Here is a 22,624-nt window from a genome sequence, read left to right on the forward strand (position 1 = left end):
AAGTGAGACTTGGCCTTTCTGTGTCCTCTGTTTGAGGCTCTGCTCCTCCTACAGTATAAACAATCATCTTGAACTGGCATAAAGAAAACATTTTACAGCCCTTGAGAGAAGTTTCCTCGTGTGTGTGTGTGTGTGTGTGTGTGGGTGTGGGTGGAGTATAATGGATGAAAGATCCGACAGTAGCGTGAATCTGCATTGTTTATGTGTTGTGAACCGGACCTCCTTAGCATCAGATTAGTTGGATCCATGCATTTCTGGGGCCTTTACACCGGTAAAGAACCGGTTCTGGTTCTTTCTCCCGCATATGGGATGAACCAGAGGTGTGCTTTTCCACCAAGAACCGGAGTTGGTTCCGAACCGTAAAAGTTTGTTCCGAAAGGGAACCACAAAATCCTTGATTCCTCTTGTTCAATCATGGTTCAATCTGGTGGAAACGCAAGTTGAACCTGCACTGGTTCTGGAACCAAGGATTCTGTGGTTTCCGTTCGGAACCAACTTTTACGGTTCGGAACCAACTCCGGTTCTCGGTGGAAAGGCTCACCTCTGGTTCAAACCATAGGCAGGAGAAAGAACCAGAACCGGTTCTTTGCCGGTGGAAAAGGCCCCTCTGTGTTGCCACAAGTCTAGTCTCGCATGGCCAACTCTGCCTGAGGAGTGAGGAGTGGGCGGAGAGGAGTGGGCGGAAGCTTTAAAAGGTCTGGCTATGTAAGACTGCGAGACTAGCTCACCAAGAGTTTTGTCCAAACTATTGTTACGTATACTACGTTTCTAAAAACCCCTCCATTGCTGAGGATAGGCCGATTTCCTGAGCGACACCCTGCAAAGGGCGCCACCCGCCATTTCTGCGGTCTAAACATTTACTTAAGTACTGTACTTAAGTACACTTTTGATTATTTGTACTTTACTTGAGTGTTTCCCATTTTCAATCATTTTACTTCTGCTCCACCGCTGGCTGCTGGTTACACCGCAGAAATGTCGGCAGCGCTCTGTACAGGGGAGCGCTCAGGAAATCGGTCTATAGTACAAAATAAAACCTATGAAAGTGGCAACATTTTCAAAAATACAGAAAATGGAGATCTGATTTTTCTGCTATTCGCCGTGTGATGAAGTTCAGTATATACAGTAGGCCTGTGGTCAATAGGCAAAGAAACAACCAAGGTTTCACTCAATGTTTGGCTTTTATTCAGTTTCCTAAGATGACAGCTCTTTTTGATATGATCTTTCTGATGTTTTGATAGATTGCTGTAATTATTACTGCTTCAAATAAGTTTGTAATATAAAATGGTATACGTGTGTGTATTGTAAAATAATTTTAAGTGCAGTGGGATTTATAGCTAAATTTTTCTATGTGCTTTGCCGTGTGCAAAGCATTTTTTATAAATAGTAATTGCCTTTTTTTTGAGAGAGAGAAAATGGGTATCTTTAATATCACTTGTAAACCTGTAAAATACACTTTGATTTTAATTATGTACACAGTCTGTTAAATACACCTTTCAGAGTGTCCTGAAGGATCACTGTTCAAAGAAAACACAAGTTAATAAAAAGCACCAATAATAATTTCCTGTTCCACAATGTACACTTGGTTAGTTTTGTTCATAAAACACTGCCACCTTAACTACAGCGGGTTTTAGGTTTTTCTTTCCTTCTTTTTCAACCCCCTAAATAAAGGTTTGTCACAAAAACGTTTTCATCATACGTTTTGTGTGTTTTTGAGAAGTGTCTCGAGAAGTGTCTCGATATAACCATGGTCAGTACAAATTAAATCCAGTGTCAATTTAGCTACATGTAACTGAGAAATGTAACACAGGATTTAGTCCATGGGCCATACGAGTTGTCGGTATCAAAAAGGTGGCAAAGGTTACCATGCATTTTATAAAAGCTCTATATCTGTAGATTATATTTTGGTATAACCCTTTCTTAGACACAGCTAAATTGGTGTTATCAGCCGCTAGATTTGTTGTCCCATTAACTTTACATTACAGGGAAAAAAAGGAAAAAATGAATCTGCTTTAAGTAGCATATGAGGGGTCAAACTAGGGGGTTTTCATGATGCTGAATCCATTGCAAGCATCTGTTTTGCACAAAAAACATTCCTTGGGCTAAAAACTGTCCCACAAGACTATGGTTTAGTGATGAAAAGTGATGAGTCATCACTTTTCACACTTTTGTGGGGGGCGTTTTAGCCCCACGGATGTTTTTCGTGCAAAACAGATGCTTGCAATGGATTCAGCATCATGAAAACCCCCTTGTTGGACCCCTCTTAGGGTGCCCTCACACCAAAATACCTAGAGTGGAATCCGCCAATGCATTTCAATGAGAATGGAGCGTTTTTTGCCAGTAGAGGATTTCTGCAAAAAACGCTCCATTCTCATTGAAATTGCATTGGCGGATTCCACTCTAGGTATTTTGGTGTGAGGGCACCCTTATGCTACTTTTTTTTTTGTGCTTTTTTCCCCCCTGTAATGTAAAGTTAATGGGACACCAACTCTAGCGGCTGATAACACCAATTTAGCTGTGTCTAGGAAAGGGTTATCATACCAAAATATAATCTACAGATATAGAGCTTTTCAAAAATGCATGGTAACCTTTGCCACCTTTTTGATACCGACAACTCCTATGGCCCATGGACTAATTGTGTTGATCATCATATTTAATAATAGACTAAAATGCTCTATATTACAATAAAATAAAAAATATACATTACAATATGTGCTTTGTAACAGAAATGTAACTAAGGATTTGTTGATTAAAATATTTAATTTTAAGACAAATAATGTAAATTACAATATAATAAACTAAAAATAATACATTACTATTTGTTTTGTTTTTGAGAGGCGTAGCAGCCTAATGAGGTGTATTGATTATGATTATATTTAACAATAGACTAAAATACTGTATTTTACAATATAATCTATATGAACTTAAAATAATAGACTAATGAGTTTTATTTTTGTTTTTTGAGAGGAGAGGCAGCCTAATGAGGCCATATTGATTATATTTAATTAGGATAAACTAATGTACAGTATATATATATATATATGTATAATCTACTCCATATGCTTTTTTAGGAGGAGTAGCACTATGGCAGGCTACAGAGAAGTATATATTGATTATATTTAATTATAGATAGACTAATGTACAACATATTACAGTGTAATAAAGTATAATGTTTATGATGTTCATAAAAAAAGTTATATATCATGATTTTTTTTTTTTTTTTTTTTTAAGGAGTAGCAGAGATCTACTCAGGCGTTGTTGGATGGGATGGATAAGGCACGCATGGTGTGTGTTGTTCAGCAGCTCCACGCCTCCAGTCTAGTCCAGTACAGTGGAGGACGCGGTAGTCACGGCAGTGGGAGGTCACAACAGTGACAGATGTGTGCGTGTGTGAGTGTGTGTCGATCTGATCTGACACAAGTTCCACTTTTGATAATATTGCGATTCGCGACGACAAGGGTGTCACCGATTTTTATTTTACACACTTTTAATTTTTGTCTCGACTCTCCGAGTGAAATGTGTGACCAGTGACCACCATGGAGATTTCCGCGAATATTCATCATCATCGATCATCAGAGAAGATGATACATTTATAGCCAGACAAAACAATGGCAAACCGGGAGCGAAACAAAAAGATTCTGCTGGAACTGGTGAAACAGTCGGACAACAGTCGTTGTGCGGATTGTTGCGCGCCTGGTAAGAGTTCACTGGATTTTATTTATCGAGGGATAGCCTATATTTATTTAATATAGCCTACAGTGTTGGGAAAAGTATGTAGCCTACTCACATTACTTAAGTAAGACTATCAATACTGCATTAGAAATCTGTTACAAGTAAAAGTCCAGATTCCAGGGAAAAACAATACCTGTTAAAGTAAAACTAAAAAGGTATTGGTATCAGAATATACTCTAAGTATCAAAAGTAAAAGTACTACTCATTATGTAGCATATATTGGCCTGAAGTGGTTAATTCAAATTCAAAAGTAGGTTTTCAAATAATTGTAGTGATGTAAAGTAGGACAATATTTGCCTCTGAGATGTAATGTAGTAGAAGTAAATGTATTGGAAATTGGAAATACTCAAGTACAAATACCTCAAAATTGTACTAAATGTAGTTAGTTACTTTTCACCATTGATCAAGAGATAGCCTATTTATATTAGGCTGTAACAGCAGTGCCAGAATGCCTGAAACAAGAGTGCAATAACTCATTTGTAGTTGGCTATACTAGGCCTACTGTAGATATTGCATTTACATAGCCTACTTATTTTCTTGGTGGGAAAAGTCATTGTTGCAATTCAAACTTTAGACTGCTTCTTCATTTAGGCCAATGGCTCTCAAATGTTTTGATTGATTGATTGATTGATTAACCCTAACCCTAAATTAAAAACATTTGTTTGTTAAAGTAATCTAAGCATCATCAACAGGGTGGGCATAATAAGCTTCAGCTTCAGCCCACACCTTTTCGGTCAACAGTTACTTATTGCCTCTATGTATGCATTGTTATTGTTGTTTGTATTGACCGAGATAATAAACAAACTAGCTAACTGAATTAATACTTTATTACCAAAAGTACAGTTCAGTACAAGGTCTGCTAAGAGGATTTAAACCCAAGAAAGCACTGTGACTTGTTTCCATTGGGGTCCTTTGTGCTCTATTCATTGAATAATTATAAACAATTCATTGGATTCATTTTCATGTCAAGGAGGATCCCCAAATGCATAAGTATTTGGCCACTTACCCCCCATCAAAACTATGTTGTGCCAAGGACCCCATACAAGAATTGTCTTAAAAAAAAAAGAAGATTTTGATGTTATATTAACTAATTTGGCTGGCGACCTGCTGGAATCCCCTCATTGGCCTCAAGGACCCCTGGCGGTCCCCGCGGACAACAGATTGAGGCTACCCCATGTCATAAGTCATGGAATCAGTTTAATTTCACTGGACACCAATGTGACGCTTTGAGAGCTGCTCAAATGAGTCACTTGAGCAACAGGTCATTTGAAATGACCTGTTGAGGTAAACAAAAGCCTCCACTTCCTGTATAGTTAGTGAATTGCTTTGTTTTGGAATGTCCTCTCTCTCTCGCTTTCCACCTCAGACCCGGACTGGGCCTCCTACAACCTGGGCGTGTTTGTGTGCTTGAACTGCTCTGGCGTCCACCGCAACCTGTCCAACCGGGTCAAATCCATAAGGCTGGACTTCTGGGAGGATGAGCTGGTTGAGGTATGTCTGGACAACAGCAATCATGTTCATGAGACCTGACCTGAGGCCGGGTCTCAGGGGTCATCAACATGTCCGTACACGGAGTCACGGACAATGGTGTCCGTGGAAAGACCTGTCCTTGTCTGTGCCTGTGGCAAATTTTAGATGTTCTTTTTTACACACCATTATTCGTTTGGCTGCTATTAGGCAAGACACTATTGTATTCGGTCTGAGAATTCCTTCCCAGCAAAGTGAACCTGTGTTTTGTAAACCTTCTGAGTAATGATATACGGGTTGGGTGGCTAGTGGCTACACAACAGAAACTAGACCAGGTCAACCTGGTTGTGCCAGACCCCCTGTCTGTCATCATCATTTATGACATCATGCCTTTTGTAGGCATGTCATCATCATGTCATCATCATATATACCCTTTATATAGAAAAGGAACAGACCGACATTTGCTTATGTAGGCCTACCCATTTCATGGGTCTGGCAAAAATAAGCTTTTGGTCAAGCTTCACATGACATCACAATATATAATATAAATGGTAAGACGGAATTCATTTCCCAGTGGATTCCTCGTGACTCGCGTCACGGCAACCACACTTGCAATTTTCCAGAATGGCATCTTTCTAGTAATGTTCTTATTTTGATCATGATACCCAGTTACTGAATGTCAGCCTCCAGGTTTTCTTATGAATATGTATATGACACTTATTTACTACGACACTATGGCATAATAGGAGTCAAACTAGTGGTTCTCAAATGTTTTATTTGCAAGGATGCCCAATTATGAGAATTTTCAAATGGAAAAAAATTATAAAATAAAAATCCACCACAAGCCAGCATGGCGATGAACCCTGACGATTCTACAAAAGTTCTCACACTTTTGAAGATCTTTCAAAAAATGTATACAAAATAGTAGATGTACACGCTTGCAGCACAGCACGAAGTGCTATTTAACTAGACCAGGTCAACCTGGTTGTGCCAGACCCCCTGTCTGTCATCATCATTTATGACATCATGCCTTTTATAGGCATGTCATCATCATGTCATCATCATATATACCCTTTATATAGAAAACCCGGACAGACCGACATTTGCTTATGTAGGCCTACCCATTTCATGGGTCTGGCAAAAATAGCCAATGCTAAAATCCAAAATGACACATGATGGACTCCCGTTTTAAATGGGTATTAACACCTAGTCCAGTGGTTCTTAAAGGTTTTAATTGCGAGGATGCACCGTAATTCTCAGTTACAGACCTGTAAAAGGGTCCATTTGGAACCTTCCTCCTCCCCAAGGAACCCTAAGGGTCCCTGGACCCCACTTTGAGACCCACTGACCTAGTCTAACATCTATGTAGAAAGCATCCTTGTTTGCACTTCTGGGTCCCTTTTCAGACAATGCCGAGAAGTAGACTCAGTTGCAGTCGGATACAGGATACGTGGTCACTAACTTCATCTGGGTAGCCTACCTGAAAGTAAAATTGTCTATTTTGTCCAAAATGTAAAAATGTAAAAAAAAAAAAAAAAAAATGGTCTTAAGTAATGTAAAGTATACATGATGTGATTATCCACGGTACATCATTATCAGACTTCATTTTATCCTTCTACTTATTGTTTATGCCCCACAATTACTGGATATACAGGTTTTGTAGCAATTGTAGAAATATTAGACCTTAATTGTTGAATGTTCAATCATGTTCCAATCATGTATACTTTTTTAACATTTTGGAAAAGAAAAGACAATTTAACACCGAGGTGCCCGCTCTTTCTTGGTGTCCAGCTATCCTGTTACCCACTCAGTCAGAACATAATTGTATATTTGTGTCTTTCTGGGAAATGCAACGTCTGCAGTTCATGAAATCCCATGGCAATGCCATCGCCCGAACTCACTACGAGAAAGCTGTTCCGGCATACTATTATCGGCCCCAGCAAGATGACTGTGCGTAAGTATTATTCCATTTTAATGTCCATCCCTTCACCGATAACCTCCAAAAAGACCAAGTACTCCAGTTAATTGTTGTTGTTTACGTGATCTCTTTAGAACAGTTCATGTTATTTTATGCTCCACATATGTTGGAATCATTGTCAAGGTTTTTGAGAAGTCAAGGGCTACAGACAAGGCAGTGTTAAGGGGAAGGAAACTGAATATAGAGAGAAGTGGAACTAGTAGTACAAACTGAATAAATCATTTAATGCTGAAAAATAGTCAAAATGAAGAACAGATAGTGAGTAATATTAAAGGGCCAGTTCACCTCTGGGGCAACCAGATCTTATTTCATTGTTGTTTGGGACACGATCAACACAATCCTGAGTTATTTTTTGTGTTCAATCTGTGTTTTGAGATATTTTAGTATTTCAGCATGAATGATGATGTATTTTGCATAATATGATGACTCATATGATGCAAAACTGTCCCTTTAAGGGTGGCCCATTCCAACCTCAACTCCTACTCCAGCTTCAACTTTGTAGTCGCATCACAGGTGTAAAAAATAATTTGTAGTTTCCAGGAAAGGGAAGAAGAACAGAGATAAAAAGAACAAGGAAAACAGGTCAAATATTCCTCAAATGAGCAGAGTTGAAACATATACCAGACATATACGAACAGGTTATATATTCCAGATATTCCTGATATGAGCAGAGTAATTGCGACCGTCAGGTCGCATTTACTATCAAAACCTCGACCAGCTGTCTGTCTGTCAGTCTGTCACACGCCACACGTCACACATTTGCCCTGCTCATATCCGATCCATGCCAAATTTTGCACACACACTCCTTGCCTGCCAAACCACAACCTCCACCCATCAATTCACACATGACCCTCTTCTAGTGCCTCCATGAGGCCGATTCTTGCAAAACACATTTTTGGACGCAGCTCCTACAATTTTTGCCCTAAAATCACGCAAATCGGTACACAGTATGTCTACACTCATGTCATCAACGTGGATCTGTCCCATTTAGCGCCATCTTCAGGACGATTTTTTAAAACACTTTTTTGGACACTGCTCCTACACATTTTGTCCTAAAATCACACAAACCGGTACACATGTCTACACTCATGTCATCAACATGGATCTGTCACATTTAGCGCCACCTTCAGGCCGATTTCTTAAAACACATTTTTGGACACTGCTCCTATAGATCTTGCCCTAAAATCCTGCAAATCGGTACACAGTATGTCTACACTCATGTCATCAATATGGATCTGTCCCATATAGCGCCACCATCAGGCCGATTTTTTCAAACACATTTTTGGACACTACTCCTACACATTTTGCCCTAAAATCACGCTGCGACCTGACGGTCGCTTATCTCCCGATTAGGGAGTCTTACTGGTATATAGGCTACTGTATGCATGCATGTATGTACATACATAGGGTGCATAACTAGAAGGAATTACAATAGTTTATGGGTTACAATATATGAGCCAAGTAAACCATCTGTTTTACATACTGTAGCATTTATTGATTATCAAGTGAAGTGTAATTAATGCAGTAAACATTGAATGTGGACTCAGGGACACATAAAGAAGGCTCCCTGGGCTTGAGTCTGAAGCTGCACTTTTTTTCCCGTTGCCTACTACACCATGCTTGCTTTTGTGACTCACAAAAGCGAGTGTGCAGCTGAACTCACAGGACCGCAATGGAAACAAGCTGTAAGCTCTTTTGTGTTACCCTTTTGATTATGGTGGGTCAGATGTGACATAACATATGTTATATCAATAAAGATATCAATCAACTGCTCAGAGAGGAGAGAGAGAGAGAGAGAGAGAGAGAGAGAGAGTAAATCTACAAGATATAAGTGACATAATTGCCTAATTCATTGGTTTCGGATCGTCCACTCTGCCTATACTTCCCAATTTGAGCATGATAAACAAACAAACAATCAAACAACAACCATTGCGTTCTTATAATTCTGTGTCCCGTTTAGCTGTGTGGTTAACCCAGGCATTCATCTGGCCCTATGTTGTTCACTCATTGACTTGGTTATCCTTCCCTTTATCCAAGTGTCCTGAGAGAGCAGTGGATACGAGCTAAATATGAGAGAACAGAGTTCACAGGAGAAACCAAGTACCCTCCACTTGGCTACAGTACAGGTGAAGTGACTTTCTTTTCTTTCTTAAAAACAAAAAAAAAAACTAAAGAAATCTGGGTATTTGCTCATTCATATTCGTAACTATATCTTTAACCACATACAGTAAGTGGAAATATTGTAGCAGTTGTACAAGATCACAACATGTCACATTGCTTCAATGTTGTATTGTGATCGTGAAGATCTGCAATTTCAACACAAAAATGCAATGCCCGAAATAGGGACTCCAGCTTGAGAGTGGTTAATATTTTCAATTAAAAAATAAATAGAAATGCTTTGCATCGACTGGTTGCGCTACACTCCAACTCTCACATTGACGGTGCAGTTCCTCATTCCCCATACACAGGTACAACCAGTTCTCTGTACCCACAAGCACACTAATGGAAGACACCAATGGAAATATTGTGTTTCACACACCTCAGCAAATGACGTAAACGTGCTTGGCCTGTGTGTGTTGAAGGAAATGTGACTGAGAGCGCATGTCTTTGATCGTCTCCAGGCAGAGGTGTCACAGCATATTCTGGGCCCTGGGGACAAGGATTCCCTGTGGGCCCCCCATGAATGTTCTTCATTATTTTGTGTTTTAATTATCGAAAAATAGCAGATATACAAGCTCACAGCGCTCACCCACGCGTTTCGGCTCTTTGAGCCTTCCTCAGGGTTTGAACCTTCCTCATACCCTGAGGAAGGCTCAACGAGCCGTGATCCAGCCAATACTTATTAAAGGCTTTTTAATATTTAGAAGAGTGCCTTGGTTTTCTTTTTTCAGCTAAACTTTAGCTATTGAAAAATAGCAGATATACTGATCTATGCAGATTTTATACTTTAGCTGCTAAAGTATAAAAGAATTAAGGCCCCTCCACCTTGGGCCCTAGTAACTCAGTCCCACTCCCCCCCTCCCCTTGTGACGCCCCTGTCTCCAGGTTTCTATGAAGGCATTCTGTGGAAGAAAGGGAAGGATTGTGGCCAGTTTCTGAAACGGAAGTTTGTTCTGTCAGAGAGAGAATTTACCCTGGTTTACTACAACAAGGATGATGTGAGTCAACCTGTCATCCTAAACACAAACTTAGTGGAGCCACAACCTTCAATTATCTTTTTACATTTTTGAAACCTTTCACCTCTACCAGTGGTTTTCAACCTTTTTCATATCAAGGTCCATTTTCTTATTCGACATTTGATCCACGGCATTTGATGAGATGTAGCCTCTCAGACCCCGTTGGTACCATACGAGAGATAACAGGAGATCATTGATCAAAATAACAACTATTCTACATTCTTGAATTGTGTAAGACGTCTTGTAAAGCTGATGTTTAACAAACAATAATTTTACTCATTTCGCTGATATAGTGTAACTGATATATTTTTAAATAAGTGATGTTCTGATAGCAGTCATTACTATAGAGTGATAGTTCAGTAACAGGGGTCTCCCCGTCTCTTAATCTGGAGAGATAACTCACATAAGATACAGAATAAACCTGGGAAATTGAAAGTGATGAAACTAAATAAGGGCATACAAAATTGGAATTGAAATACCTTTATTAGTTTTAATACATTTGAATCTAATAAACGAACTTGGTGTTGGTTAAATTTCCTACTCCCGACCTGAAATTGTACTTTCTGTTTATTAAAGAGCTGAAGAGACTGTTGCTGAACAAACACTCAATAGTAATAGAGATATAGAGATTTTAACTTTTTTTTCATGTCAGCAAGTCTGCTAGAAAACCTCCACCGCACCACCAGCCTATACACAAAACAATACATTTTGACATTTCCTTTTACATAGGTTAGCAGTCATTTTCCAACGGCATACATTTCACATGTCATTAATAGAGGGCCATAGCCATCCGGAGCTGAGCTCCGCCTCTTTAAATCAATGTGATTATTCACAAAAGCAGAGATATTAATAATTGAAATCCACACATTCTTTATGACGCAGGAGTCCAAACGTCCTAAGGCTGTGATCCCCATCAAGGACCTGAATGCCACCTTTAAACCTGACAAGATTGGCCACGCCCACGGCCTGCAGCTCACCTACCAGGACGAGGACCACACCAGGAGCATCTATGTTTACCATGAGATCGCTGAGGTGGGGCTGCGCTGTCCTCTTGGTGCTGATAATTACAGCTTTCAGCTGTTGTGAGGCATACCATTATGCAGTTTTATTTAACTTTACTTACTCGGCTATTTTCGAATGGACAAAATGTCTTGGCTGAAGTGGTTAATGTATGTTTTGTAAAATCAACCAAAATCTATACAAAGTAACTAGTAACTAAAGTTTTCAAATAACTGTAGTGGAGTAAAAACTAAAAAGTGCAATATTTGCCTATAGGCCATTTTAGTATTGAAAATTGAAAATTACTCTAGCAAAGTAACAATTCCTAAAATGTGTACTCAAGTAGAGTACTTGAGTACATAGTTACTCTCCACCACTGGATAATTACAGCTTTCACTGTTGTGTGGCATACTAGTCTAGTAGCCAGAAAGTGAACCCGGACATTTTGAGTACCCTAAAGTTTTATGTTAGAAATGTTGAGTATAGGTCCCCAGCAGTTAAAAACTGCCGGATGCTAACTTGCATATGTTGGGCAATTTTCATAATTAGCATAATTAGATTAAATTAGCATAATAACCTATAATAATGAAAAATATGTCAAAAACTGATTGGCCGATTTGAACAATATTGGAGTGGTTTTGGGGGTTATTGAGGATGCTGAATCAATTTCTGACATTTTCTAAATTCAAAATGGCCGTTTTAAACCGGAAATGGCCATATGATTTTGATGATTTTGATACTTTTTTGTTGATTTTCCAAATGATGAAGTGACTATTTTTGATAGGCTATTGTGGCAGTCATTGTTCTAATAATTTGTTTGGATTGTCTATATTTTGCTTTTGAAATGCAGATAATCTATAAGCATATAAATAACCACATTTATAATTTAATTCATAATCAAAATCAACAAAAAAGTATCAAAATAATCCCAATTTAAGTTGGTATATGGCCATTTCCGGTTTAAAACGGCCGTTTTGAATTTAGAAAATGTCAGAAATCAATTCAGCATCCTCAATAACCCCCAAAACCACTCCAATATTGTTCAAATCGTCCAATCAGTTTTTTACATATTTTCCATTATTATAGGTGATTATGCTAATTTAATCTAATTATGCTAATTATGAAAATTGCCCAACATATGCAAGTTAGCATCCGCCAGTTTCTAACTGCTGGGGACCCATACTCAACATTTCTAACATAAAACTTTAGGGTACTCAAAATGTCCGGGTTCACAATGGGGCTCTATGGGCTGGCTACTAGACTATACCATTATGTATGATTTATTCTTGGTTGCGTGCTGGTGTCACACACAACGTAACCAATCTACAAGCTCATGGTGCGTCACTGTGTGAGCTTGTAGATCGTCCACTTTCGGTGAGCAACACTATGTGCAACCAAGTACAAATCTCGCATCATTTTTTCTTCTGTCCCAGGAGATAGTCACTTGGTATAATGCAATTCGTGCTGCTCGCTATGCCTACCTGAAGACAGCGTACCCAACTGGAAGTGATGAAGAGGTGAGAATTCTATTATTATAGCGGTCAAGAGGTGCGCGCACATCCAAACATTTCGATGGGTGCTCGATCAAATAAGATAAACTGTGAACAAAAGGAGAAAGTCTGCACAGCGTCTTGAATGCTCCCAAAAGAATGTGTGACCTTAGAGCGGTCAAAGAAACATAACTCTTTGGCCTCTGTGGCCTTCGTCAGGTATACTGACTTCTATTCTATACTTCTAGAAGAATTTTATACTTACAGTATGTGAGTTATGTCTTATGTCTTAGGTCATTGTTCACAGGCTGTGCTCCATACAGTATGCACAATAGAGTACCGACATCCTGACGTCACTCGTTCATCCCCCGTAGAATAAAGTGCACTTTTAACCAAACCGATTCGGCCACGAATCGGTGGCGGAAGGCGGCGGAAAGCATCTGTTGCCGACAGGGAGCTCATCGGCAGGTTTTTGGCATAGGGTCGGGAATGCTATCGACCGGTATCAACGGAAAACTGGAAGACTGGACTTGCTCAGTTTTGTTGAGTTGCCCCCGGCCGTCGGTAGTTAGTTTGCTACTGCTGCAAAACCAAGCCAAAATAAGCCAGATACATTTTCCCGTCGCACATTTTTACTAAATAGCATATTCACAATCTCAACTATCAATTCCTATACTAATCAACTCCAAAGCAACGCATGATGTGTGTTGTATTGGTAAGAGCAGAAAAAAACACAGCACATAGTAAAATCTCCGCTTCCCCCGTCCGGTTGCCAGATTCTGTGAGTGAAACAAGTGAGCAGGTCTATGAAAACAAGCCCAAAAGAAAACAACCAGTTTCACCTATTGAGCTCTATTACATTAGCTATTTTCTAAAAGAATGTTGAAAGCAAGGCCAAATAAGCAACTACACTTCAGAAACAAGCCCAAACAAAAGTAACCCACAACTAGCAACATTATAGGAAAACAGGTTCAACATCGCTTATAACGAGCGGACCTGGCAACACAGTGCGAATGCGCACAACTGCGTACAGTAACTACAGTTGGCGTGCAGTCCTTGGAAAAAAGTTTGCTTAGTTTTTTGCAGTTCTTTGCAGTTCTTTGCAGTCTGTGAACAGTTAGAAAGAGTCTCCTGTATAGTATTTTCGGTGTGGAGGCACCTTAACATTGAGTCATCTTAGAATCGTTTCATATAGGAATTGTGGTTCAAAGACAAACCAACTGCCCCGGCTCTATTGTCAGGGAAGTGGCTCAGTATCGTTGTATGATAATCAGTCACTCATATTTAACAGACACCAGTCTGTTTCTGTCAAAGATTTTATTAATTTGGCGGTGGTAACGTTAGCGCTTTCTCGCCGTCAGTTGATGCTTCATAGTTTATTTTTGGAACACAGTTCTTATATGATATGATATTTAACACTTATATGGGAATTCAGAAAGGGGGGGAAAACATTACATTACGTCAGACTTCATTGCTCTATGGCAGCTACGAGAATCAGTAACATTTTGCTGCTTGTATCTGTGTGAGTGAGTGAAACCCCTCTTGAGTGTCGTGATTCTTGATATTTAAAAAGCTGTTTTTGTCTTTTTCTCAGCTAAGACCAAAGATAACAAGGAACTACCTCAAAGAGGGATTCATGGAAAAGACAGGTCCTATGGTGGGTTGATGGATGAACAATCAGTCCTATATCATAATAATCATGGTTCGATTTCTTGGGTGGAATTGTTTGATAATTAATGATATGACTTTTTTTTTAATGTATTTTTTTGGGGCTTTTATGCCTTTATTGTTAGCAGTGTAGATTGACAGGAAATGGGGAGAGAGATGGGGATTGGGGAGTGACATGCGGCAAAGGTCGTCTGGATCGGGAATCGGACCGGCGACGCCGCGGCAACCATGCCTATGTGGCGGTGCCTATGTGGTATGCGCCTTGACCAGTAGGCCACCAGACGCCCCATAATATGACATTTTTACAATTTAATTAACAATGTACGTTAACCACATTAACACTGGTGTCTCTATTTTACAAATCTTTCAAAAAAGAAATCTCAATTTATATATATATATATATATATATATATATATATATTTTAATAGCGAAAATAGCTGACCTACCTACAAGCTCACAACATGTGGTGAGTTTGTAGATCGAAACATCTGAGTTACAGTCCATTCGGACCCCTTGATGGTCCCTGGAGAAACAGTGAGAAACAGTGAACTAGGACACTGACTGGTTGATGAGGACTATATGCTGCCTGAAGCTCATAAGTGCAATGCCTCCCCAGACCCAGTGGTTATGCCTTATTGGAAGTGGTAGAAATTGGTTCATATGGGCGATCCAGGTTCAAATCCCACATAGGACATGAACATGTCGCAGCTTTAACAGTTTTCAGGTTAATAAGGTTCCATGTTGAATTGTGTTTCCAACAGCAGAGGGAGCCATTCAAAAAGAGGTGGTTCATCTTGGATTCCCAAGAGAGGAAGCTGCTGTATTTCAAAGGCCAGCTGGTGAGTAAGAAGCCCTTCTCTGACTGCCCCTAATGGTGGTGTTATACTTTTCACCCTAGTGTCGATCGCCGAACATGACAGATTCACAGTTGTGAGCTTGCAGAAATAGGCTATTCTAGGTACACGACACTGGTGCAAGACTAATTGAGTACCTGAGACGAATAACAGCCTAATGCCTCATTCACACTGTAAGCAGCAAAGCTAATGGTTTGCTTGGTAATTCAATGTAATCTCAATGGAAACCAGCTTTAAGATGCTGGAGATGCTGAGAACAAAGCTTGGAAAGCTTTAAAGCTGGTTTCCATTGAGATTACATTGAATTACCAAGCAAACCATTAGCTTTGCTGCTTACAGTGTGAATGAGGCATAAGTCCGTATTTTAACATTTTGGTTATAGATATTTTTTTGATTAACCAGACTGTAAACCACAAACTAGAAGTTTTTCATCTTTTAAATTCTTAAGGTACTCCCCCCTCATTTTGTTGAATTTGATTGTTTTACTTACCGTAACTCATTAGGAATTATAAGACATAATACTTTAGCGAAAGTGGATAAACAGTATATCTCCAACAGTTTGTGGAACAAGTATAAGTCCGTACAGGCAATATTCAGCTGACAAAGGGAGTAGATAACCTTAAAACAGACAATTAAACAAAATTAGGGGGGGAGTGCATTAACAATTTAACAGCTTAAAAATGACTAGTTTGTGGTTTACAGTCTGGTAAATCCAAAAATTCAAATATGGACTTCGACTGTTATTCGTCTCAGGTACTCAATTATAAATCAGCGCAACAAAGTATAAATCAGGCTTAAAGATGGTATGTAACAACAGGAATTCTACACCTTATTTGTAACCCAGGATGCAGAAGAGCAGGGGGTAGTGTTCGTTGGTACGGAGAACAGCGGTTTCTCCGTGAAGACGTGCGTTCCAAAGAGCGCACGGGGCAACAAGTGGAAGTGTGGCCTTTCGATGGAGACCCCCGATCGCCAGTTCGTCTTCATGTGTGAACAGGAGAGGGAGCAGCGAGAATGGATGGAGGCTCTCAGACAGGTCATCTCCAGGCCCATGTCACCGCAGGACTACGCCAGTAAGCACGAGCATTAATAGAACGGGTACACATCATTGTGTATCATTATTTTATGCTTCAACTATTGAAAAATAGCAGATCTACAAGCTCACAGCGCGTCACCGAGTGCCGCGTTGCGAGCTTGTAGATCAAAATTTGAATTTTGACCCGATTCTATAAGTGTCTTTTGAATCCTTCTAAGGTTTTTTTGAAAAAGCTATGTTTCTATGTCAGCAATCTGGCCAGCCATTGTCAAAGAAAAGGTCCGTTTCACTTAACTGGAGCTCAGTTAGTCTGTTCTTGAGAGACTACTATGTCAGAGGTTCTCAAACTTTTTCATGTGAAGGACCCCCAAAATGATATTTATTTGGCCACGGACCCCCATCTCAAAATATCTAGTTCCAGGGACCCCCCAGAAGCAAAATTTGAGTTACAAACGTTTGCTTTAAAAATACATATATCCAAAGATTTGCACACATTTTCACGACTTTTTCAAAAATAGCAGATCTACAAGCTCGCAGCGCGGCACTCGGTGCCGCACTGTGAGCTTGTATATCTGCTATTTTTCACTGGTTAAAGCATTCAATAATTCTAGGCCTAAAAGGGTTAACCACTTTCAAGCTCCCGTCCGTATTTTGGGCAAGTGATTACAGGTTTAAAAGAAATTTCAAAATGTTCAGACATTTCCTAAATTTCCAAGAAACATTTAAAGGAGTAGTTCACCCCCAACATGACTTTTTTTCTATTGATTACTCATGCCATGGAGACTAGAGTTCAATAATATTTTTTGGTTTTTGTCACATTCCTAAGACAAAAATGTGATAACAATAAATTTTCCCCCATTGATTCCGGATGGTGACCCGTTTCGAAACGGGTCACCATCCGGAATCAATGGGGGAAAATTTACTCGAATCAAGTTTTTTTCTTAGGAATGTGACAAAAACCCAAAAATATTATTGAACTCTAGTCTCCATGGCATGAGTAATCAATAGAAAAAAAGTCATTTTGGGGGTGAACTACTCCTTTAAACTATAAAAAAGAAGATCTATGCACTCACTGAGCTTGTGAACTGGCTAAATTAGCAACTCATCATATGGCAGTGAGTGTATTGGGCTTGAGTAGTTTTACGCACGCACACACACACAGGCTGAGAGACAGACCCAATAAATCACTAATACTTGCTGCTCTTATTCCAGCTGAAGCCAACATCAGAGGGAACAGATGAACCATGCTGTATAAGGGAGTGACAACAAAGAACTATCGCCAGCAAATGTACTGCAATGTTCCAGAACCCAAGTGACTGGCTCGGTCACTATACAGAGTCTCTACTCTACAGTATGTGACAGACAGCAAAGCTGCTTGAAGTTGGACGCAGACTCTCATATCCACTGATCGTGGATCTGTTCCCTCATGTCACATCAGTGAGTTTGTGGCAGCAGGGCTGGGCGAAATGGACAAAATCAAATGACAATATCTTTTGGACCAAATACCTCTATATTTTGACAATAATATCTTATTGTGAGACAATGTTTTATTATTATTTTTTTCTTTCCCAAACATAGTGAAAACAGCAGATTGGATTATTGCGAAATTTGAAATCAGAAGAAAATATTTACCAATATTTAATATATTATTTCCCAGCCCTATTGTAGTGTGTTGTCCATTTCTCACTTGACAGCAATGTTTCTGAACCTGGAGGGAAAAACTAATATCAAACTTAGTTTTGTTAGAAGACAGATACTGACAGTGTAAGAACTATATGGGCACTGTATGCTCTGGTGTGTGGTGGTGGTGGTGGGAATCGTCCGGGTGGCATGGGATTCCATTATTACAATAAAATTAAACAATACTTTGTTTAAGCACATCATCTCAGCGTTATTATCATTTACGTCATGCAAAGTCAGTAATATGCAAGTTTTCCCCTTCATCTTACCAATGGAACATTTCATGGTGGCCTATCCATACAATTTGTTTTCTTTTTTTAGTCAAACTAACATATTTGTTATCTGATTCCACATATCATATCAGCCATATTATCCTATTTCACCTGGCTATATTAAGCCATTTAGGCCTAGAAATATGTAATGCTTTAACCAGTGATAAATAGCAGATATACAAGCTCACAGCGAGCACCGGGTGCCGCGCTGCGAGCTTGTAGATCTGCTATTTTTGGAAAAAGTCGTGAAAATGTGTGCAAATGTATTTTCAAAGCAAATGTTTGTAACTCAAATTTTGCTTCTGGGGGGTCCCTGGAACTAAATATTTTGAGATGGGGGTCCGTGGCCAAATAAATATCATTTTGGGGGTCCTTCACATGAAAAGGTTTGAGAACCACTGACATAGTAGTCTCTCAAGAACAGACTAACTGAGCTCCATTTAAGTGAAAAGTACCTTTTCTTTGATGGCTGGCCAGTTTGCTGACATAGAAACAGGGTTTTTCAAAAAATCTTAGAAGGATTCAAAAGACACTTATAGAATCGGGTCAAAATTCTAATTTTCACGATTTTTCAAAAATAGCAGATCTACAAGCTCGCAGCGCGGCACTCGGTGCCTGAATATAAAGTAGTTCCGGTAATTTGGCAGGGATCAAATCATTAAAAATAGATGAATCCACAAAACTAGCGTCATTTGTATTGTTGACCTATTTCGTTCAACTTTGACCCCTCTGTCACATGGTACTATTTTTTTGTGTCCAGTATCACTACGCCGCTGCAACGTATTTCCCCAAAACAAGGTGCTTTGCAGTCAGCTGATCAGAACGAAACCTCGCTCTATATGGTAGAAATAGGCCAACAATACAAATGACGCTAGTTTTGTGGATTAATCTATTTTCAATGATTGGGCCACGCCAAATGGCCCCCACCCATTGAAACTACTTAATATTCATTAGAAACTGACCAGAATTCTGACCACGGGACTCTGGTAATGAATTAATACATTTGTAACCACTATTTTAATGGCAAGTATTTCATACAGCTTTATGTAAACATTAGCAGCACAGTGGAAATGTAGAACAGACCGTGTGAGGTGCACTCTTAAAAGGTAATATTGTACACGTGTTAACAATGGTAACCTAAACTAGGTCAACAAGGCAGTAAATAGGTGTTCACACATCTCTATGCTTCTTCCAAGTCATATTGATGTCAGTGTGCTATATTAATCGATACATTTATTGATTGGAGATACTGTACTGTATGTCAGCTACCATTCTAAGAAAACCATTTCGGACCCTTGTATCTGCAATCTTGTTTCGGCCATGACCCACCTTTCATGACCACAGGAGAGTAGGAATGAAGATTTAGTGGTAGATCAATAGTTTTATCTTCTAGCATGTCCTCTGTCCAGACAGGCTCACAGACAAGAAAGACAACATCATTCAATTTATTTGTGTAGCACTATTATTAAAAGATCACACCCAATGTGAAGTGAGCGGTGGCACGTTTTGCTATGGCAAAACACTGAGGAAAAAGGATACGGACACACGCACAACCACTTATAGGAGCGGTTTGCACCGCTCAAAAAGTAGAAGAAAAAAAAAACATCACAAAACACTGAGGCTAGGGTTTCTACAGGTAGTTCCTTTCCCTCCTCATGCTACTGCCTTGGCAGCCATGTCATTCCTGAAAAGGAACCGGTTGGAATAATGTGTTCCTTCAGGGGAAACTCCCCCTGTCAGGTGAAAAGAAGCGGCTTGGAGTCCTCATGCATAGAAGGAAGCATGAGGTCAGTCCGTTGCTATCCCAGGTTGGCAGAGGGAGTGTAGCGGCCAGGATTACATTATTAGACTATTGACACTGGGTTAAAGAATGGGTTAGGCCTACAAGTAGTGGGATAAAAAAAAAGGAGCATGTTTCCTCAGAGTATTTTGTTCCTCCATAGCTTCACGCTTAAGGTCCTCCAGCGGACGATCACCTCTTGCCTATCAGTGATGAAAAAAAAAGAAAAAAGATGAAGATAAAAAATATACTTTGCTCCTACAGTATAGAATGGAGCCTGTATAGGGGCTGTGTGTGTGCAACAAAATACATTGCTAGAAAGACTAGGAAAACAATTAAGGCTATAGTCCTTCTCTGGCCTTCTCTCTGCGCACGTGTCTGTTCAGAACACCCAGCTGGCTGAAACTCCTGGCACACAGTTTGCAGCGATACGGCTTTTCTCCCGTGTGGATGCGCTCGTGTGCCTGCAGGTTTGCCAGCTGGGCGAAGCTCTTGTCGCATTGCTTGCAGGGGAACGGCCGTTCCCCAGTGTGGATGCGATTGTGCGTAATCAGGGTGTCCAACCGGTTGAAACTCCTGTCGCACTGTTTACAATGGAAAGGTTTTTCCCCGGTGTGGCTACGCAGGTGCTTCTTCAGGTCGCCCGACTGAGTGAAGCTCTTGTGGCAGCGCTTGCAGCGGTACGGCCTCTCCCCGGTGTGGATGCGCAGGTGCGTCTTCAGGTGACCCATGAGGTTGAAGGTCCTGCCGCACTGTTTGCATTTGAAGCGCCTCTCTCCGGTGTGGAGGTCCTCGTGTCGCCTGAGGTTGCTCAGCTGACTGAAACTCTTGTCGCACTGCGTACACCGGTAGGGTTTCTCTCCCGTGTGGCTGCGCTGGTGTCGGTTCAGGTCGCCCAGCTGAGGGAAAGCCCTGTCACACTGCTTACAGAGAAATGTCTTCTTTTCTGTGCAAGTCGGCGCTTGTATCTTTACTTCTGCTTGGGTTAATAAAGTCTTGGCAAACAGTTGCTGACCATACAAGCCTGCTTCATCTGTGACCAGCCACAGACAAGGAGACTCCTGTTTCTGTCTAGAGCTGGCGATCTGCTGGGATGACGGGGAGATCTGTCCATTCTTCAGCATTTGGCAGTAGTGGTCATTGTGCCTGCTCTTCATGTGTTTATGGAGGTAGACCTGAGATGTGAAGGAATACGGACACTCGGAACAGGAGAAGACCTGAGTCGGGGAAGACTGAGACCCCACTCCTTCGGCTGAGCTGTTGTTGTCCCACGGCGTATCAAAAACGATTGCGTAGTCTTTCGCCTGTTCATCTCCACGCGAGACGTAAACTAATTCTCCCACCCCTACACACTGTAATGCCATCAGGTTCTGTCCTGTTTCATTATTAGCATAGTTCACATAGCAGTAGGGCTGAGTCTCTTCCTTAGCAACGTAGTTGTAGTTGTTACGCTCCTCACTGACCACCCAGTAATCACTTTCTATGGCTACCTCTCTGTCTGTCTTCACTTCTTCGTACGGACCAATGTCAGTCCTAACAGAGATCTCAGAGTCGGCATGGTGAAACACCTCTAGACTTCCATCTGGAATGCCTGGCTGTCTAATCTCAAGTCTACGAGGCGGGGCCCTGTTAGCCATGGTTACCTGTTCTGTGGTACCAGTTCTGGATGGCTTCCGGAAGTAGTTGTGGTCTGCTGTCACTGTCTGTTCCGTGTTATCCATTCGGGGTCGTCCTCTGGACTTTCTGCCGCCAGGATGCACTGCGACTGTTTCATTTTGACCAGCAGACAGACGGGGAGTCTCCTCGTCTTCCTTCTCCTCCTTCACTCCCTCATTCATCTTGTCTGTCCTCGTCAAATCTATGGGTTAGGGTAGTCGTAAACTAATGGTTCTTCACGGTGTTGTGGTATCAGATATCCTCAGCATTGGCCAGTTGGTTTCACTCTGCGGGAGAAAAACACGTCTTCAGGTCTTCAAAGATGTCAGTGTCCTGTCAATGAGCTAGTTGTAACCATTTCAACTGGTTTAAAAAGCTCTATAGGATCTGTGACATATTTAAAGAGAAACAGGTTTGTACCAGAGAATACTTTTTATATACAACAGCTTTGGTATGACGTCAGACACAAACACAAGCTGTTGACATGCATACCCAATTACCCATATACAGTACAGATAATCCTATATTAAAATTGGCTTACCTCCCGTAAGCCAGCGGGCAGACATCTGACGTCACGCTCATGTCACCATGACTCATGACTCAGCCATAACCATATAAGGTGGACAAAGCTCGAGCCCGCCATGACATCACCCATTGGTTTGTGGAATTCCCATAACTAGCATTGACTATTATGGTCACTTTGATTTGGGCACTGTATTATATTGATAGTTGTGCTTTAGGACACTTTATGTATATATATTTATATATATTATTCGTTCCCTTTCTTGATGTACCGTGCTCTTACTGTACTTACTGTACTCTGTTCTTGTTTTTTCTT

General features: G+C 40.4%; 1 protein-coding gene across 1 annotated transcript; it reads left to right on the forward strand.

Moving 5' to 3' along the window:
* Positions 1-3,605: 3,605 nt before the first annotated feature.
* adap2 (ArfGAP with dual PH domains 2) lies at positions 3,606-17,913 on the forward strand (the record flags this gene model as incomplete). The annotated part of the gene is made up of 11 exons (XM_080725059.1): positions 3,606-3,693; positions 5,096-5,220; positions 7,059-7,150; positions 9,212-9,300; positions 10,220-10,332; positions 11,233-11,382; positions 12,783-12,866; positions 14,434-14,496; positions 15,270-15,347; positions 16,207-16,435; positions 17,611-17,913. The coding sequence occupies 11 exons, from the start codon at positions 3,606-3,608 to the stop codon at positions 17,637-17,639; spliced, it is 1,140 nt and encodes a 379-aa protein (XP_080581185.1). The 3' UTR covers positions 17,640-17,913.
* Between the last annotated feature and the right edge of the window lie 4,711 nt (positions 17,914-22,624).

This window comes from Nannobrachium achirus (assembly GCF_963921795.1).
Source record: "Nannobrachium achirus genome assembly, chromosome: 4".
In the NCBI taxonomy this organism is placed as follows: domain Eukaryota; kingdom Metazoa; phylum Chordata; class Actinopteri; order Myctophiformes; family Myctophidae; genus Nannobrachium; species Nannobrachium achirus.